This window comes from Clupea harengus, chromosome 17, assembly GCF_900700415.2.
Source record: "Clupea harengus chromosome 17, Ch_v2.0.2, whole genome shotgun sequence".
In the NCBI taxonomy this organism is placed as follows: domain Eukaryota; kingdom Metazoa; phylum Chordata; class Actinopteri; order Clupeiformes; family Clupeidae; genus Clupea; species Clupea harengus.
Window position 1 is genome coordinate 18,698,789 of NC_045168.1, and position 18,107 is coordinate 18,716,895.

At 43.2% G+C, this 18,107-nt stretch overlaps 2 protein-coding genes and 1 pseudogene across 7 annotated transcripts in view; all 3 read right to left on the bottom strand.

The window, feature by feature from the left end:
- Positions 1 to 1,666: 1,666 nt before the first annotated feature.
- Positions 1,667 to 10,491, bottom strand: LOC105897213 (tripartite motif-containing protein 16-like protein). 5 transcript variants are annotated; one of them, XM_031583810.2, is made up of 6 exons: positions 9,478 to 10,477; positions 9,056 to 9,151; positions 8,256 to 8,489; positions 8,019 to 8,178; positions 7,852 to 7,911; positions 1,667 to 1,944 (listed from the first exon to the last, which is right to left on the bottom strand). In XM_031583810.2, exons 1-6 carry the CDS (start codon positions 10,066 to 10,068, stop codon positions 1,703 to 1,705), a joined length of 1,383 nt encoding a protein of 460 aa, XP_031439670.1. In that variant the 5' UTR covers positions 10,069 to 10,477; the 3' UTR covers positions 1,667 to 1,702. The 5 variants fall into 5 exon arrangements, with proteins under 5 accessions (XP_031439670.1, XP_031439671.1, XP_042566160.1 ...); XM_031583809.2 differs by lacking the exon at positions 1,667 to 1,944 and adding an exon at positions 6,448 to 7,657 and having other exon boundaries at positions 9,478 to 10,468; XM_042710227.1 differs by lacking the exons at positions 1,667 to 1,944; positions 7,852 to 7,911; positions 8,019 to 8,178; positions 8,256 to 8,489 and adding exons at positions 2,494 to 2,652; positions 2,762 to 2,921; positions 3,413 to 3,646 and having other exon boundaries at positions 9,478 to 10,481.
- Positions 4,139 to 5,519, bottom strand: LOC116224378 (annotated as a pseudogene).
- A 4,755-nt stretch (positions 10,492 to 15,246) lies between the features above and the next one.
- The window catches only part of LOC105897214 (cadherin-20), a 61,868-nt gene continuing 59,007 nt past the window's right edge, over positions 15,247 to 18,107 (bottom strand). For both annotated transcript variants that reach the window (XM_031584044.2, XM_012824119.3), the window contains one exon: positions 15,247 to 17,237. In XM_031584044.2, the coding sequence (XP_031439904.1) occupies positions 16,708 to 17,237 (530 nt within the window). In that variant the 3' untranslated portion in view covers positions 15,247 to 16,707. The remainder of the gene's footprint in view (positions 17,238 to 18,107) is intronic.

The window sequence follows — 18,107 nt, forward strand, 5'->3', positions numbered from 1 at the left end:
TCAGGGACTTTTATCCATTCAAATTAGACATGAATGTTTTGATTCTGCTGGTATGTTGTCACTGACACAATTTGATTCTGCTTCCAATGCCGAGCCAAAAGCCAGGATACAGTGGCTCAGTGAATGTGGTGTGTACTTTGTGCAGAAGAATCATTGTATCAGAGACACTGTAGAAAGACAGAGTTCCTGCCTTGTGATCAGTGCCGCCGCTCCCATAACGCACACTACGCGCTGTGCGTAGGGCACCAACTCCTGTGGGGGCACCAAAAAATAGGCAACTGAAAAATCATCATAGTTATAATAATTATAATGCCGATATTATTTCAGTATAGAAATATTAGGGACCTTTTAGGCATGTATATCACAAAACAGGCAGAACAAGAGATATATTTAATTGCTTAAAAAAAGTTACGCTGGTGATTTGTCCCGTTAGGGACAGCTCCAGTCCCGTATTCCAATCACAGCCTTTTTTATTTGTATCCGTGAAAAGAGAAAAATATAACAGTTAAGTGTAATCTGTGCCCTGGAGACAAGCGCCTCTCAACTGCACTTGACTCCACAAGCATTTGTTACGCCAACACGAACAGGTGAAACTTGTAGCGAGAGATCATCATGCCTCGACTGAAGGACAGACTGCCCCAACTCAAATAGAGTATCTTAAATCAAATTAAATTGGAAGCTTGCACATTGACTACTGGTTGTTTTCATATTTCATATCAGCATTCTTTACACATAATGAACTGGTGTTAATATGTGTGAATATGAACTCATGAATATGAATTCGTTCATACGAAGTGTCACAGGCACCCATTATAATTGTAGAAGTTAAATCGAGGAGACTATAACATTAGCTAGATAACTAGCTATCATTTCATGCAAACGGAAATCTTCCATTTAAATCGTTTGTTATTAAAAGTTTCCTTAGCTAGCTAACCATAGCCTTAGCTAGATAACCATAGCAACCAGGAATTACAACTTTAGCTGCAAAGTTATGGATCTGGCAAGAGGTAAATAGCGCCCCCCCTTGACCCATCTAAAACAATGTTAAAACTATGGCCAGGCAGTGAACTGCAACCAGTCTGAGTTACATAGGACGTTGAGACAGAGGCCCTGTTCGAAATGGGTTAAAATGCTGATTAACGAATGACGTTCTGACTCTGATTCTGATCGGAGCGCGGGCCCCAAATTGGGCAGCCTTGGTCTAATGCTATTTCAAGAAAACAACATGAAATTTGAGAGAAACTTGTAATAATTGTCATGACTATTACTATGAACAATACATCCAAGCAAGTACAGTAGTGGTTTGCCAAAATTACACTGAAATTAATAGGTTTATGGTATGGCTAATGAAACCTTGCGATTTTCATTATTGTTGGTCAGCTGTTGGCGCGTGCGCACACCTGGAAGAAAGTGTCCCTCACTTGGGGTTGAGGAAGTTGTTCTTTTTCGTTTTAATAAAATGTTAAACTGGCAGAAACAAACTTTTTTTTGGGGGGGGCATCATAAAGGACTTATGCTTAGGGCACCAAAATGGCTAGCAGCGGCACTGCTTGTGATCAATATACACTCCTATTCTAGAGGTGGAGGTGGGCTTATAAGGAGGTGACATTTGTTCATTATTATGCCTGAAAGTGTACCAAGATAATTGGCACTGCAAACTCCAAGACTTGTTATTGTGTCCTAGTACACAATCATTAGCCCTTCATTTCCTTGTGAGCCCTCTGTATGATACAGCAATGTAAACATGTCCTGACCACTCAACCTCCCAGTAGCAGTATTTAGATACAGCTTCTCTACACAGCACCTGTTCATGTGAATAAAATCTGTCTGTATGATCAGGATATGAATGTTTCACATTAGGGCACCTTTCTACAACTCTGTTTCCCTCAGACAGTGTGAGTTCATTATGAGCAGTGCTGGGATCCAGGGATAGCTGGCAGGCATCTGAGGGAGGATAAAACATGACTTATTGAGCAGTGGTGATTAAGGGCATAATGGGTTTGTGAAAGACCGCTCAAGCCGGCCATCTCACCATGTGGGATATAGCCTGGTAGAATGGGGTTGCAGGCACAAACACACCACGCAGGAGACAGTGGCTTTCATAAAAATAGCTAGATTTATTTACAACAGGGTTTTTTAAAAACCCCAAAACATACAAACACAAACTGAACACGCTAAAGCCTATACTAGACAAGGTACACCTCTGAGCATTCAGGTTTTGTCTAGTACCTTGTCCAAGCTCCATCCAGCATGTTCAGTCTGTCCTCCATCTCCATGAAACAATGAGGTGCACCTTAAGTAAGGCCACCTTGGTCCAATTAAAAGGTAATTGGACCCTTCCACAGGGGTGGGGGAATCTGGACCCAACCATTTAGGTAGGGGAGTCCAGTCCTTCTTCCCTCCTGGACCACAGTGAGAAGAGGGAGGGACTTCACCTTTTTACAGGTTTAAATTATTAATAATAATTAATTATTGTGTGCACTACCAGATATACAAGAGGAAACATAGTGCCCTGCTCTATGTGTGTTTGTATTTTGTATGTGTGTTTATGTATTTGTACATGCAGTACCTATATGTGTATCATTTACTTACACGGCAGGAAATCCTCTCTGGTCGTGGGCTCAGGCAGGGATAGAAAGCTAACATGCTCTGCTGTAAAGACAAAAAAGACACCCATCAACAAATACAACTTCAAAAGGTCACATCAACATTGTATTCAGAAGTGATGTTTTCAAAGTCATGGTACTAATGCGTCTCATACCAGTTTTAGAAATGTCCTTTAGTCCCTGCTGGAGTGCATCCTATAGTTTCTCCCTGAGCTGAGAAAGTCTTTCTTTTACTTGATCAAAAGACAGATCTGTGTGGACCGTGTGACTGGGTGAGTTGTCAGGAGTAGAGGAGGAACAGAGAGACTGGAAACTCTACAATGACACAGAAAATGAGCCAAATGTCATTTAACAAAAATAAACCTTCCTCCAGGCCCTACTGGAGCATTTTGGCACAGACCAAGGCATACAGTGCCCTGCATCATAAATATAGACACCAGAATTGGTGTGAAAATTAGGTACTGCAAACAATTGAGGTACAGGAGACTTTTAAAGACCACTTCCACTCTGACCCGTCCAACTCCAGTCTAGTCCTATTCAGATGAGATCTAATGCCATGCATAATGGCACTGATGTTAGGGGTTATGGATGTAATATTTTTCTGCATGGGGCATGTGCAAATAAAGAAGAGTGCCTTGGTTACCTTTCTTCTCTGTTATGTTTACCTCATTACCAAAGAGCACCTGAATAGGAAACTGACATTTTGACTGACAGGTAGAGTGGTTTTAACAGTGACTTTTTACAGAACTGCATAAATAAACTAATCTCTTCTGTGATAATGCATCAAATTCAAATAGTGACAGTACCTGAAGGAAACAAATGTGGTTGTCAGTGTGTGAAAGCTGCTCCAGCTCAGCATCTCTCTTCTTCAGCTCAGCAATCTCCTGCTCCAGTTTCTCATAGAGTTCTTCTGCTCGACTCACTTCAGCCCTCTCATGATCCCTGATCAGCTCTGTCACCTCAGAGCGTCTTCTCTCAATGGAGCAGATCATTTCAGTGAAGATCCTCTCACTGTCCTCCACTGCCACCTGTGCAGAACTCTGTTTGGAAACAAGACAAAACACGAGAAATTAATTTCTACAGGAGTCTCTTGTTATTTCCTCTGGTTGATGCAACTAACCTGAAGAGTTTTCACAGCCTGTGTCAGGTCCTGCAGTTCATTCTCTTTTTCCTGGATTATCCGTTGGGATTTTCTCTGAGTATCACCCAACAGTTTCTGTGAACAGGTACATCTATTAGAGTTGTGTATTTAATGTATTGAAAGTATAAACCAATGTCATGTATAAGTACAGATAAAAATCACTTTCATCAACATAGACTTTGACTATTATTATTTAACCATAACCATGAACCCTATATATGTTGATGCATCAAATGTGGGATTGAAATCAAGAAATGAGTCTGAGGAAAAAAAACTGAGAAAATCAGAGAATACTGCTGCTATTCAATAACACATTTTAGCTGGAAGCTGTCAGAATCAGGAGTACCGGCTAAGGGAGTATCACCTGTTTCTCAGTTCTCTCTGCTGCAGCTGAAACTGTATCATGTCCTTTATGTTCATCCATGACACACAGCACACATATGCATCTCTGATCCGTGCGACAGAAGACCTCTAGTAGTTTATCATGATGAGAGCAGATCAGATCTTCTAGTTTACCGGCAGCTTCAATCACTTTGTGTTTCTTCCCTGGGTTGAGATCATTTTGAACTCTGAAGTGAGTTTCACAGTAAGAGGCCAAACACACCAGACAGGACTTGATTGCCTTTCGTTTTCTCCCAATGCAGACGTCACACTCCACATCTCTAGGTCCAGCATAACAGTGAGCGGGCTTGTTCTTGTAGAGTCCGGCTGGGGATTCTTCTCCTCCTCTGTCCTCGGACGCAACCACAGGGAGTTGTCGTCCTCCACGGCCCCGTACATCTGGGCCAGCTTGCAGAAGCGCTCAGGTAGTCATAGTCGTGGTCGGCGTGTGAGGCGCTGGACTGCAGTGAGCTGAGCGACTCGGCCACTGAGCCCTCGCCTTCGTAGGCGTACGTCTGCAGCGAGTCATAGGGCGGTGCGCACAGGTCCAGGTCCGCCTCGTACAGCTTGGCCAGCACATAGCCGTGGACGCCGGCACCGCCGTCGGCGAGGGCAAACGCCGTTCCCACGGGGACCTGCGGCACGTGGCGTGACAGGGTCTGGATCTCAGGCTGCATATCCTGGCGGCCCGGGTGGCGCCCAGGCGGCTGGGCCTCGCGCAGGTACCAGAGCGCAGCGATGTCAAAGGCCTCTGTGTCCTCCTCGCCACCACCCTCGTCGTCATAGCGCACGATGTTCTCGTGCACGTTCTCCTCCTCGTCCGTCAGGTAGGGCTTCTTGCGCTGGCTCCTCAGGGAGAGCATCAGCAGGATCATAACTGGAGGGGAAAAGGAAAGATGGAAGGAGGGAGAGAGGGAAGGAGGGAGAGAGATAAGGAGTTTATTAAAATTACAGTGATTAGAATGTAGGCCATGAATCCTTTTGTCAGGACTTTGAAACAGACAGATATATATATACATATATATATATATATATATATATATATATATATATATATATACATCAATCAATGAATCATGTCATCAGTTTCATGAAAACACACCTTGATTATCTCTGAGTGTGAAGTTGGGATTTTTTGCAGCTTCGGGGTCAAGACTGTAGTAAAAATGTTGTCCTCCAAATGGGTCGTCCGCATCCTTCGCCGTGAGGGTGTGAATCAACTTAGAACGGCAAGTAACAGAACATCAGAAATTTGGTCCTTGACTGTGTGTGTGTGTGTGTTTCTTGGCTATGCGAGGTCTTACCTGTCCTGCTTTAGCATTCTCGCACACAAAGGCTTCATAGTACGGAGTGAGTGAAGGAGGATTGTCGTTAATGTCCATGATCCTTATTGCCACAGACACACAAACACTGAGTGATCAGATATAAAAAGAATAGAATGTTGTTTTAAACATCTCTGTCCTGTTCCCTCTTCATTGCTCTATGTATATCACAACGGCTTTGAACAATCACATTGGACTGCTACAAGTAACACACTGATGTAGTTTGTTTGGCAGTGACCAAACTTCTGAGATGGATCTATTTTTTGATTCAGAACTGATTGTCCTTTGCTCATGGACATGTTTGTTTGTATGTATATGTGAGATTGACTGCTTACTCATCTCCATGGCCAGTACACTGATGTTGTGCCAGTCATCAGTGACCTGGAAGTGATGTCAATGTAGAAGTACTTCCCAGGGTCACTCATCCTCTCCATGGAGTACCTGGCAAACCAAAGGAGAAATTGCTTAAAAATAATAAATGCATTTCCACCAATGTCCACTAAGGGGAACCCTAACAACAGTTGTGGATGTGAGTGTCCTGATGGAACCACTATGCCTGTGCTGTTATAACAGCATCAGCCCCTGAGCAGTCACATTCTGGTTCAGTGGCCTGAGTGTTATGGCCTGTTCAATAACATTTCCCTCAGTAACTTTTTAATTAGGCGTGAAAATGCTTTCTGAGGGGAACAACTACTCTGTTTGTTAGTATAGATATATAAAGATAATATGTAAATATTTAAATATTAAAATCATTTGAACCTTCTTATGGCTTAGTTCATCAATCTAGTTGTTACAAAGTAAAATTGTCTATTGTTGCTTGAATGTGAATCTGCACACTGACAGATTCTGGAGGAGAAATTCATTGTGAATCACCAAAATCTCCAAAACAGGGCAGGTACTCTGTTCACCTGTTACAATTAGGTTTCACATCCGTCCATGTTTTTTATATGTTACCATCTGACGTTTTTGACTGCACAGATCGACAACAACAGTTATATATTTGAAAGATTTTAGTTTATTGCAAATAATACAAACATTAATGAAGAACATTAGTCATCAAAAAAAGAGAAAATTCTAGGGGAGAGAAGTGGATGTGTGAGCATATGTGCAATGAGAGTGTCACTAGAGTGTTGGAGAGAGACAGAGAAAGTGTGTGGGAGAAAAAAGGTGATAATATGGTGTATGGAGAGAATACATTGTTAAATTAATTAAAAATATATTTGGGCTATCAACATTTATTTATTCCTAACTGAAATATTGTTTTTTGAATATTACAGGAACTCGGCCAAATAGAAGCGACAACCCTCCTACAAACACTTATGAGGTCAAATTAATATTTTAGTTCTAGTCATGCAGATGAAAAGTAAGCTCGTGCTTTATTTATCTTCCATCATCATTTGACCATGTGCATCTACCACATTATGTTACCACATGAAGTAAGTTTATGCGGTAATAAACCTTCTGTGTAGATAACGGCACAAATTGTCCTGTCCTCACGACATTAAAGCAAGTGATGTTCATGCACAATCACTGTTCATTCTTCTGTACAATTTAGTAACTCAAATGCAACCCAAAAGCTAGTCTAGAAGGGCTGAATGAAGATAGAAACTTTGTGTCAGGGACTTCTATCCATTCAAATTGAATTGAAATTAATGTTTTGATTCTGCTGGTATGTGGTCACTGACACAATTTGATTTTGCCGCCAGTTCTGAGCCAAAAGGCAGGATACAGTGGCTCAGTGAATGTGGTGCGTATTTTGTGCAGAAGAGTCATTGTATCAGAGACACTGTAGAAAGACAGAGTTCCTGTCTTGTGATCAACATACACTCCTATTCTAGAGGTGGAGGTGGGCTTATGAGGGAGTGACATTTTATTATTATCATGTATGAATGTGTAGCCAGATGAAGAGCAGTCCAAACTCCAAGACTTGTTATTGTATCCTAGTAGACAATCTTTAGCCCCTCCTTTCCTTGTGAGCCCTTTGTATGATACAGCAATGTAAACATTTGGTCCTGACCACTCAACCTCCCAGTAGCAGTGTTTAGATACAGCTTCTCTACACAGCACCTGACCCACTGAATTAAATCTGTCTGGATGGTCAGGATATGAATGTTTCACATTAGGGCACCTTTCTACAACTCTGTTTCCCTCAGACAGTGTGAGGTCATTATGAGCAGTGTTGGGATCCAGGGTTAGCTGGCAAGCATCTGAGGGAGGATAAAACATGACTCATTGAGCAGTGGTGATTAGGGGCATAATGGTTTAAGTTATAACTATTAATGAATTATTATATGAACTACCAGATAGAGCACTATGTTCTCCCCTTGTATATGTGTGTTTGTATTTTGTATGTGTTTATGTATTTGTACATGCAGTACATATATATGTATCATATACTTACACGCCAGGAAATCCTCTCTGGTCGTGGGCTCAGGCAGTGATAGAAAGCTAACAAGCTCTGCTGTAAAGACAAAAAGACACCTATCAACAACCACAACTTTCTGGGTCACATCAACATTGTATTCAGAAGTGATGTTTTCAAAGTCATGGCACTAATGCGTCTCATACCAGTTTTAGAAATGTCCTTTAGTCCCTGCTGGAGTGCATCCTCTAGTTTCTCTCTGAGCTGAGAAAGTCTTTCTTTTACTTCATCAAAAGACAGATCAGTGTGGACCGTGTGTCTGGATGAGTTGTCAGTTGCAGATGAGGAACAGAGAGACTGGAAACTCTACAGTGAGACAGAAAATGAGGCAAATAAACTAATCTCTTCTGTGATAATGCATAATATCTGAGTAGTGACAGTACCTGAAGGAAACAAATGTGGTTGTCAGTGTGTGAAAGCTGCTCCAGCTCAGCATCTCTCTTCTTCACGTCAGCAATCTCCTTCTCCAGTTTCTCCATGAGTTCTTCAGCTCGACTCATCTCAGCCCTCTCCTGGTCTCTGATCAGTTCTGTCACCTCAGAGAGTCTTCTCTCAATGGAGCGGATCATTTCAGTAAAGATCCTGTCACTGTCCTCCACTGCTGCCTGTGCAGAACTCTGTTTGGACACAACAACGAAGAAGGCTGACTGCAGTCAGTTTTTTATTGCACAACACAACTCACAGCAACACACGTGTTATATATATGGAGGCGACCAGGACACACTACACACACACACACACGCGCAGGCAGGCCTGAGGTCACCGTGAATTCTTGCTCTGCTTTTTTCCCATCCCGGGACTTCCTTCCTCCAGGACCCCCCATGAGCAGTGGGCAGCTTCTCAGCGCCCGGGGACCAAGTGAACCGTCCGTCTCGGTCAGGGACGGACAGGATTGTTCTGTTCTTTCTCTTCACATGTTTTTCTGTTGTGGTTCTTAGTGGACGAAACCCCTTGTGAACACAGGGAGAACATGCAAACTCCACGCAGCCCGGGAGATAACCCACCTGAGCACTGAAGGTCTGGGGAGGACCTGAGCCAACAGCGCCCCATGCAGGAATCAAACCCATGACCTTCTTGCTGTGAGGCAGCAGTGCAAGCACCTGAGCCACCGTGACACAAGACAAGACACCAGACATGAATTGCTACAGCAGTCTCATTATTTCCTCTGGTTGATACAACTCACCTGAAGAGTTTTCACAGCCTGTCTCAGGTCCTGCAGTTCAGTCTCTTTTTCCTGGATTATCCGTTGGGATTTTTTCTGAGTATCACCTAACAGTTTCTGTGAACAGGTGAATCTATTAGAGTTGTGTATTTAATGTATTTAAAGAATAAAACATATCATGTATTAGTACTGATAGTCACTTTCATGATTAAAAAGGTTAGAACCCAAAGTCATCAACATCAACACTTTGACTATTTTAATTTAACTATAACCATGAACCCTATATATGTTGATGTACAAAATGTGGGATTGAAATCAAGGAATTAACCCTAGGATCAAAAACTGAGAAAAAAGTCACAGAATGCTGCTGTTATCAGTGAACAATAACATTTTAGTTGGAAGGCCTTTGCCAGAATCAGGAGTACCGGCTAAGCGAGTCTCACCTGTTTCTCAGTTCTCTCTGCTGCGACTGAGACTGTTTTATGTCCATTATGTTCATCAATGACACACAGCATACATATGCATCTCTGATCAGTGCGACAGAAGACCTCTAGTAGTTTATCATGATGAGAACAGATCAGATCTTCTAGTTTACCAGCCGCTTCAATCACTTTGTGTTTCTTCCCTGGGTTGAGATCATTATGAACTCTGAAGTGAGTTTCACAGTAAGAGGCCAAACACACTAGACAGGACTTGATTGCCTTTCGTTTTCTCCCGATGCAGACGTCACACTCCACATCTCTAGGTCCAGCATAACAGTGAGCGGGTGGAGCATCCTGGAGTCCCATAATCGTCAGCTTCTCCACCACTTCAGCCAGCATGGTGTTTCTGCCCAGAACTGGCCTTGGAGTGAAGGTCTGTCTGCACTGTGGGCAGCTGTGGACTCCCTTCAGATATTCCTGATCCCAGCAGCCCTTGATACAATCCATACAGAAACTGTGTCCACAGTTAATAGTCACAGGATCCTTCAGTAGATCAAGACAGATTGGACAGCTAAACTGGTCCTGACCCCATAAAACACTGGCCTCTGCCATTTTGCGTTACTCTCTGTCTGTCTCTGTGTATTTTCCTCTTTCTCTCTCTGTTCCTGTTACTGTTGTGATCTCTTCCTGACAGTCAAGTTAGAGGCAGAACTGAGTTTCGTTTCTCTGGAAAGGGCTGAGCACTGAGGGGTGGGAGTGGCTTCCTAAGTCTGTGAGAGTGGGAGGAAGTGGGAGGGGCAGCAGTGCAGAGAGCACAAGAGAACAACACTACCTCGGGTGAACCCAAGAGAAGGATTATGGGAAAACAGGACGCATAGGATAAATATCACATAGAAAAGCAGGCAGTAGGTTCACATTATAACAAATAACAAATTATTAATAATTTTTTCGAGACACTGTAGGGGTGCAAATTTTCAACAATAAGACACTTTCCTCACTTCTCAAAATTTAAAGACAATCATCAAGAAATACACATGGCAATAATTCTGAAAAAACTAAATAACAAAGAAATTACATAACAAACCTTGCATTAACTCTCTTGATGCTTTAGGCCATCGGTTCCCAAACTGGGGTACGCGTACCCCCAGGGGTACGCAAAGTGGTTCAGGGGGTACGCGGGGAGAAAATGTCCGCGATAACGGCAAACGGACGGAATTCGCGGAATGTAAAACAGAATTGCAACTTTCAGGCGGAATCATCATTTTGTGCATCAAAATCGCCCAAATTCCCCTGTATTTTGCCCTGCAAGGCTGTATTTCTTTCTAATAAACACAACAACGATTGCAACGATGAACAAGCATTAAATAAAAAACAAAACCACTGAGAAAATGTCACGTCTGTGCTGAACTCCGCTCTGGCCACGCCCCCCTGTCCAACGGCCTGTAAAATGAATTCGCTCATCTTCCCAATCGCCTGCAAATAATGTTTTTTTTAGTCTTCTGTTCTGTTGATGGCTGGCAAACAACAACCTTAGAAGTTTTCGGTCACTTGTGGCACATATTATTCACTCGTTTTCAGCCATCAATCTACCTCACAAAACAAAATGAGCAAAACGAAAACGAAGAAAAAAAAACGAAATTCACCTAAAAGGTGAAAAGGAAAGTAGCTGGAGATTGAATGTCTGAAGGGGTACGGGACTGTAAAAAGTTTGGGAACCACTGCTTTAGGTCATTATGAGGTTGAACAAAGGAGAGCCCAAAAACAAAAAGTAGGCCTTCAAACAATATCCAGCCCTTGTTTAGCAACAAACTAAAAGATTGGTCTCACCCAAAAATAAACTCTTCTCGTGCAAAAAAGGATCTAAAAATCAAAGTACCATATATTCCAATGATCCCCAAACAGGCAAGTACGAGAGGAAATAAACTGGCCACAGGCTCCTTACAGAGTTTTGTTTGGCACACACAATGGCTTCTCCACCTGTCAGGAAAGTCTTCCAGGTGTCCCACACATGCACTGGTTTCCTGCTTCCTCAGATATGCTTTTTATTAGAAAATGTAAAAGTCCCACTTCCTGTTAGAATCAAGTCCTGATAGCAATTATAATTATACAGAAAAATAAATAAAGAATGCAATGTCACCATTTACCAGTAACTAATAAGTAAAGAGTAGATTTTCCTTTAGGACTTTATGTAGACTCCCTCACTACTAATAGTTTAACATACACTTTGTTACTTAACTGGGGTGTATGTGTGAGGGTGTGAACTGCGTCCTACTTAAAGCAACAATACGGAGTTCTGTTCCAAAGCTAGTAAGCTAACTACCTAAAAGTAGGGATGCACCGATACCACTTTTTTACAAACCGATACGAGTACGAGTATTTTTATTTGTGTACTTGCCGATACCGAGTACCGATACCGATACTTCTTAGATTTGGTCTCCATGAAAGTGCAATTAATTTGGAGGCAGATTTTATTTTATCCTCTGCAGATTATGTCAAGCCTATTGTACAAAATTAACAGAAGGCTATCCCAAGCCAAAAATAAACAGAGCTTTCTGGTTTTAACACACAAAAAAGCCTTCAAACAGACAATATCATCACATTAGACAAAATGCAAATATAACCAGATGAAGGCAATTCAATTTGCTGCATAGTTAACAACAGTCTGCTTAACAAAAAGTGAACAGAACTATTACTGGATTAGCACAAGAGCACATTTCAGTTACAAAAGGATCAGAAGAATCTCCTGCTCAAGTACACAAACAATCACTTAACCTATGTGGCACAGTCTTTCTCTCTACCTCTCTCTCTCTGTGTGTGCGTGCGCGTTTTTTTCTTTTGCAAGACGTCAGTTAAGATTGGTTACTTCGGTCTTGCGCCACTAGCATCAGTGAACTCTGTGTACTTAGCACTATGGCAGGGCTCTCAAGTGTCACGCATTGAGCGTGACAGTCACTCATTTCGGTCTTTAATCACGCACTCCCGCCACACATCGTATTTCTCACGCTGAAAAAAAATCTAGGCTATTTAATGTGCCGCAGCGCGCAAACATGACCTGGCCGCGCTGCCCTCACCATGGAGGAATCAAGCACGTCTCCCCGAATCCCCTGGAGTTCTGCCGTGAGGTGCCAATTATCAGCCAATCAAAAAAATAAAAAATAGCCAATCAGAAAAAAAAAGTGTCTTTTGTATCTGTTGTATCTGGGTAAGATTTAATCCAGCAACCAATGAAAATAAAGCATCCTGGAATTGCGCGGACTGATCTTCCGAAAGTTTCGTTAACCTGAGGAAACCACTGGAGCTCCGAGCATCAGTCTTCTACAAAGAGCAAGTCGTCTCCTGTTTTAATGTTACAACAAATTCACAATGGTTTGACACAAGCAATGACAACTTGACTGCAGTTAGAGAATATTTCCCAGATAATTAGCATCAGTTTTTAATGAGTTTTTGTAGCCAACACAGTTTGCCTTTTCACTATAGCTTTGACTCCGAACTTCGTTAATAGGCTATAATAAATTCGAGTAGGCCTATTAAAAATATATATAGCCTATAATTTGAACGAATATTAGGCAGCCCTTAATATTCAATGATGTTATGGGAATTATTTTTTGTAAATGTGTTTGCTTGAACATTCTATTCAGATTCCGAGGCTTCTTCACGTGAAGTTGTGAATCGCGAGCTCATTAGGCATACTAGCATGTTATAAATATCCTGGCCATGGATGCATTAATCATTGCATCTGTCTTTCAAAGATGTCAGGTAAAAAACAAATAAGCATCCTGTCCTTCGCCCAAAGAGGAAAGCCCCCTAAAAAGGCCAGATTAGGCCCAGAGAACGTAAACACATTAGAGGAGGAGATGGTGGAAGAGGAAGAGACAGTACAGGTGGAAGAGGAAGAGACAGTACAGGTGGAGGAGGAAGAGGAGATGGTGCAGGTGGAAGAGGAGGAGACAGTACAGGTGGAGGAGGAAGAGGAGATGGTGCAGGTGGAAGAGGAGGAGACAGTGGAAGACATGGTGGAAGAAACAGTGGAGGAGATGGCTAGAACAAAAGGGAGAATAGTCCCAGGAGCAGCCACCTACAAGACCTCTTTTAATAGTGAATGGACCTCTAAATGGCCATTTATTACTGTAGGAAGCACCAGCTCATATTACTGGTGCTCTATCTGCCGCCAAGAGAACTCCTGTGCCCATCCAGGTGTGCGGGATGTGACAAGGCACATAGGCAGTAAGGGGCATCAGGCCAAACAGCAGGCACTGAAGTCAACCAGCGCAGTCAAAAACTTTGACTTGCCAGTGACTGCAGAGATGAGTGTGCAAGAGGTCAAGGTACATTTAAATGCATAAGGTTGACTACAATGTTCATGAATACAATTTTTCCTAATTAATACATCCAATTCTATGACTATGGCATATATAATGGGAACCAACACCGAAAATGATAAGAGTCCAAAAAGGCAAGAAACACCTACAATAAACAACACAAGTCATAATTCTCTCCCAAATTGAATAAATACTTAGTAATTGGTTGAATTGTCAGTGCCATGTGTCAAATCTTTTCTGCAAGTCTGATCAATTATTAACAACAACAAAACACTAATATAATATGGGGGGAGGGGGGGGGGCAGGGCTGGTCTGTGGGCATACGGCAGGGGAGGAGCGGGCGGAATGGGGGCGTGGCCGGGAGGGGGGGAGATATGTCACTCTTGCCTCACTTCAAAACTTGAGAGCCCTGCTATGGTGTGTTTTCAGGAGTTTAATCAAATTGCTTGTGTTAAACAAAGTACTTTCCGTTCCGCCCCTCGACACCGTAGCAGTGCAGATCTTACACTGTGCCTTACTCCTGTCGTCGTCATTTATCTTAAAATGAGCCCAAATCGCCGTTAAGGCAGCATAACGGAATTGCTAATCGCTAACGAGATGCTAGCAGCTAAATTTAGCGAAACCTGTATACTGAAATACTTTGACACTATGACAAACTTTCCTAACACAGTCAAACATCAAGCAAATGCAACACAAGACGGCAAATAAGCTACTTACTAGTCTGGCAGAGAGTGGTAGGACAGGTAGGACAATACATTTTGTGTCAGCATAGCCCGGCCAGTTTGATGCAGTGAAATACTGATGAGTGGTGTCCGTGCTTGGTATCGGCAATTCAAAACGAGTACGAGCACGAGTATTTTAACGAAGTATCGGCACCGATACCGATACTGGTATCGGTATCGGTGCATCCCTACCTAAAAGGCATGCAAAAACCTTGCAAACACCACCAACAGCCCAGTTGACACTGATAGAAGCTTGCCAACACACTAACTGGTGTCTTTTGGCAGTATAGCTGCGAATGTCATGCGTGTGAAGGCTTTTCTTCCATTTTTGCAGTGGGTTCCAGCCCGTTACACAGAACTATATAAGGCATATCTTGGATGGCTAGTGGGGAAGACAGAGGTGTTTATCTGTCCTTCACATGACCATATGCTATCAAAGTGAATTTGAGGATGGTACCAAAACCAGTTGCCCATAAAACCATACCTCAAAAAGTGTCAAATTGTTGCATAGTGTTACTTTAATCTGTGGCAGTGCCACAACATCAAACCAAACTTGTCCACAGTCCTGCACGGTTCTTCTGTTTTTTGTTGTCTTGAATCCACTTCAGACCTTTCAGTCCTTCATTGTTATCATGAGTAGTCCACTAGAATCATGTGTCTTTGCACTAATGTCACAGCTGATCAGGCTGTTCAACCAACATGATTTTACCATTTATATGTATATGAGAATAAATCAACAGGACAAGGACTGATTTATCATCTTTTATTACCAAGTATACAAAAAAATCTGTACATTCAAATACCACTTGGCTTGACTGACACTGTGTACAGTTCTCAGGTAGATTCCACCCATACTGTCAGTCTGCTCTGGTTCTCTCTGTCATCACCCGTCACAGTTATGTGTATTTGGTGTTCTGAAGAGAACTCTCATCATATTTTGGCACTTGATGCGGATTCTCAGACTCCAAGAAAGGAAGGACTCTGGTGATTTTTTTAAGCCACTGGTGAAACTGATTGTGGTGTGGTTTGGTGAAATGTTTACGTCTGTCTGCGGCGTCTTCTCCACTCCAGGAGGGTTACCGGCCCACTGGTATGTGTCTCCCCTCCAGCTCTACCAGCTCCACTTCCTTGAGAATGAAGGCTTTGTATTTTCAGGAAAACATAAACACAGTTTGACTAAATGGCTTTGCGTGTGTCAATAATCCCCTCGCTTTTCAGCTTGTATTCGGGGTAGGGGGGCTTCCACCGTGTTTTCGTCTGACTACCGAACAAACCTAACATGAAGAGAAACACCATGGAAGTCATGGATAAATGTACACACATCTAACTGGGTCAATAAATGAAACGAAACCCCAAAGGAATAACAGAGGCTCTGACTCCTCCTCACATTAAGTCAAAATAAGTGACCACGACATGTGTGATCAAAGGCTGGGCTACTGCATTCAGTTTTTGATCAACACCCAGTGCTTCTTTTAGAAAATAATAATTTAGAAAAATAAAAACATAAATACCAGCGCAAATAAATAAAACCATCTTACAGGGAGCTGCTGAGTAAATGACTGAGTGAGATGTTTCACCAAATATAAGAATAAAACATCAGAACAAAAAAACAGCTTCACAGTTCTTAACACCATGGTTTAGCATGACACAGAGATAAAAAGATAAAATGACTGCCAGAACAATCCAATATGAACCAGCATTTCAGAGATTCAGTCACAGTCATTTGGCTGATTCCTAGAGAGAAATTCATGATTATTTTTCTTTCCCTCGCCTTTTTCTGTATGCATTTCTTTCTGATTTGCTGATAGGCTGTTACTAGCTGTAGCATTTGTGCAGAAGTGCCATTACTTTCTCTCTAGAGAAATCACTTTCATTCTTCTGTTTTTTTTTAATCTTTGTCTATGTTTGTTCGTCTTGCTCTTTCCTTTTCTATCAAATGCTCTCTCTCTCTCTCTTTCTCTCTCACACACACATATGAACACATCGAGGATTGTGAAGTTCATTGCCAGGCCATAACAAGCCGGTCATGTAGGCTGTCAATAGCAGTGAAAATGAGGGACACCGTCATTCCTCTTCATGCCTGCCTCCCTCTCTATATCCTCATCTCTCTGCTTGCCTTGCTTCCTCCCCTCGCCCCTTCTCTATCTCTCCTCTCCAGGGCTTGTTCTTCTAGAGTCCGTCTGGGGAATCTTCTCCTCCGTCCTCGGACGCTACCACAGGGAGTTGTCGTCCTCCACGGCCCCGTACATCTGGGCCAGCTTGCAGAAGCGCGGCCCCCAGTCGCTCAGGTAGTCATAGTCGTGGTCGGCGTGTGAGGCGCTGGACTGCAGTGAGCTGAGCGACTCGGCCACTGAGCCCTCGCCTTCGTAGGCGTACGTCTGCAGCGAGTCATAGGGCGGTGCGCACAGGTCCAGGTCCGCCTCGTACAGCTTGGCCAGCACATAGCCGTGGACGCCGGCACCACCGTCGGCGAGGGCAAACGCCGTTCCCACGGGGACCTGCGGCACGTGACGTGACAGGGTCTGGATCTCCGGCTGCATGTCCTGGCGGCCCGGGTGGCGCCCAGGCGGCTGGGCCTCACGGGGGTTCCAGAGCGCAGCGATGTCAAAGGCCTCTGTGTCCTCCTCGCCACCACCCTCGTCGTCATAGCGCACGATGTTCTCGTGCACGTTCTCCTCCTCGTCCGTCAGGTAGGGCTTCTTGCGCTGGCTCCTCAGGGAGAGCATCAGCAGGATCATAACTGGAGGGGAAAAGGAAAGATGGAAGGAGGGAGAGAGATAAGGTTTATTAAAATTACAGTGGTTAGAGTTTTGGCCATAAATCCTTTTGTCAGAAGGACTTTGAAACAGACAGACGCTTCAAATGTGAAACTTGACTTGACATGAAGTAATAAGACAGGAATGCTATGTCAATCATTCACCTCTGAATTTCCTCTGAACTGAAAAAAAATAATTTTACTACAGCAAAAAAGCTTCTTTTCCATAGGGAAACTGGCAAAGGTGTAGGAAATAGGAATAGGTATAAGTTGTGGCATCACGTCAGGCCAGCTAGTAGAGGGGTGTGACATTCCCCTCGAGGACTGGCTGCCACACCACTAGATAGCCGCCATTCAAAATACTACATCTCCCAGAATGCCTCAGGACCCACCCAGCTGTAGGTGCTTATGACACCTAATGGTAACGGTACTTAAGAGCGGTGGTTCCTGTTGTACGAGAGCACCTGGAGCTTGGTGAATCGCTTGGCGAAACTGAGGGACAGAGATCCCACAAACGGCAGAAACCGAAGGACAGAGATTCCCCGGCAAGAGAGCCTGAGGGGGGGGAAGGATAGCCCCACGGCTGGAAGGAGCTGGACGGACCAACTGGGAACCGACAGTCATACAGGAAAGTAACTAACAGACTTGACAATTGTTTAAGCGGAGGAAGACCCTGACTGAAGAGGGGAAAAGGGACATTTTGTGTTTGGTGTAGGACTTTTGAATTTGTGTGAAGAAATACCTGAGTTGTGCTTTTGAGTGAAGTACCGAATTAAAAACCTTCTTTTAACCTCCCATTGTGACTGTTTCCTCAGTTAGACTGCACTCCCCCACCCTTAAACCTGTTACAAAGTG

Coding starts and splice junctions, on each gene's coding strand:
- LOC105897213 (XM_031583809.2), bottom strand. CDS start 10,068: ATGGCAGAGGCCAGTGTTTTATGGGGTCAGGACCAGTTTAGCTGTCCA. Junction 8,490..9,055: donor AGGCTGTGAAAACTCTTCAG/GTGAGTTGTATC, acceptor GTGTCCAAACAG/AGTTCTGCACAGGCAGCAGT. Junction 7,658..7,851: donor CAGAGAGGATTTCCTGGCGT/GTAAGTATATGA, acceptor ATCCTCCCTCAG/ATGCTTGCCAGCTAACCCTG.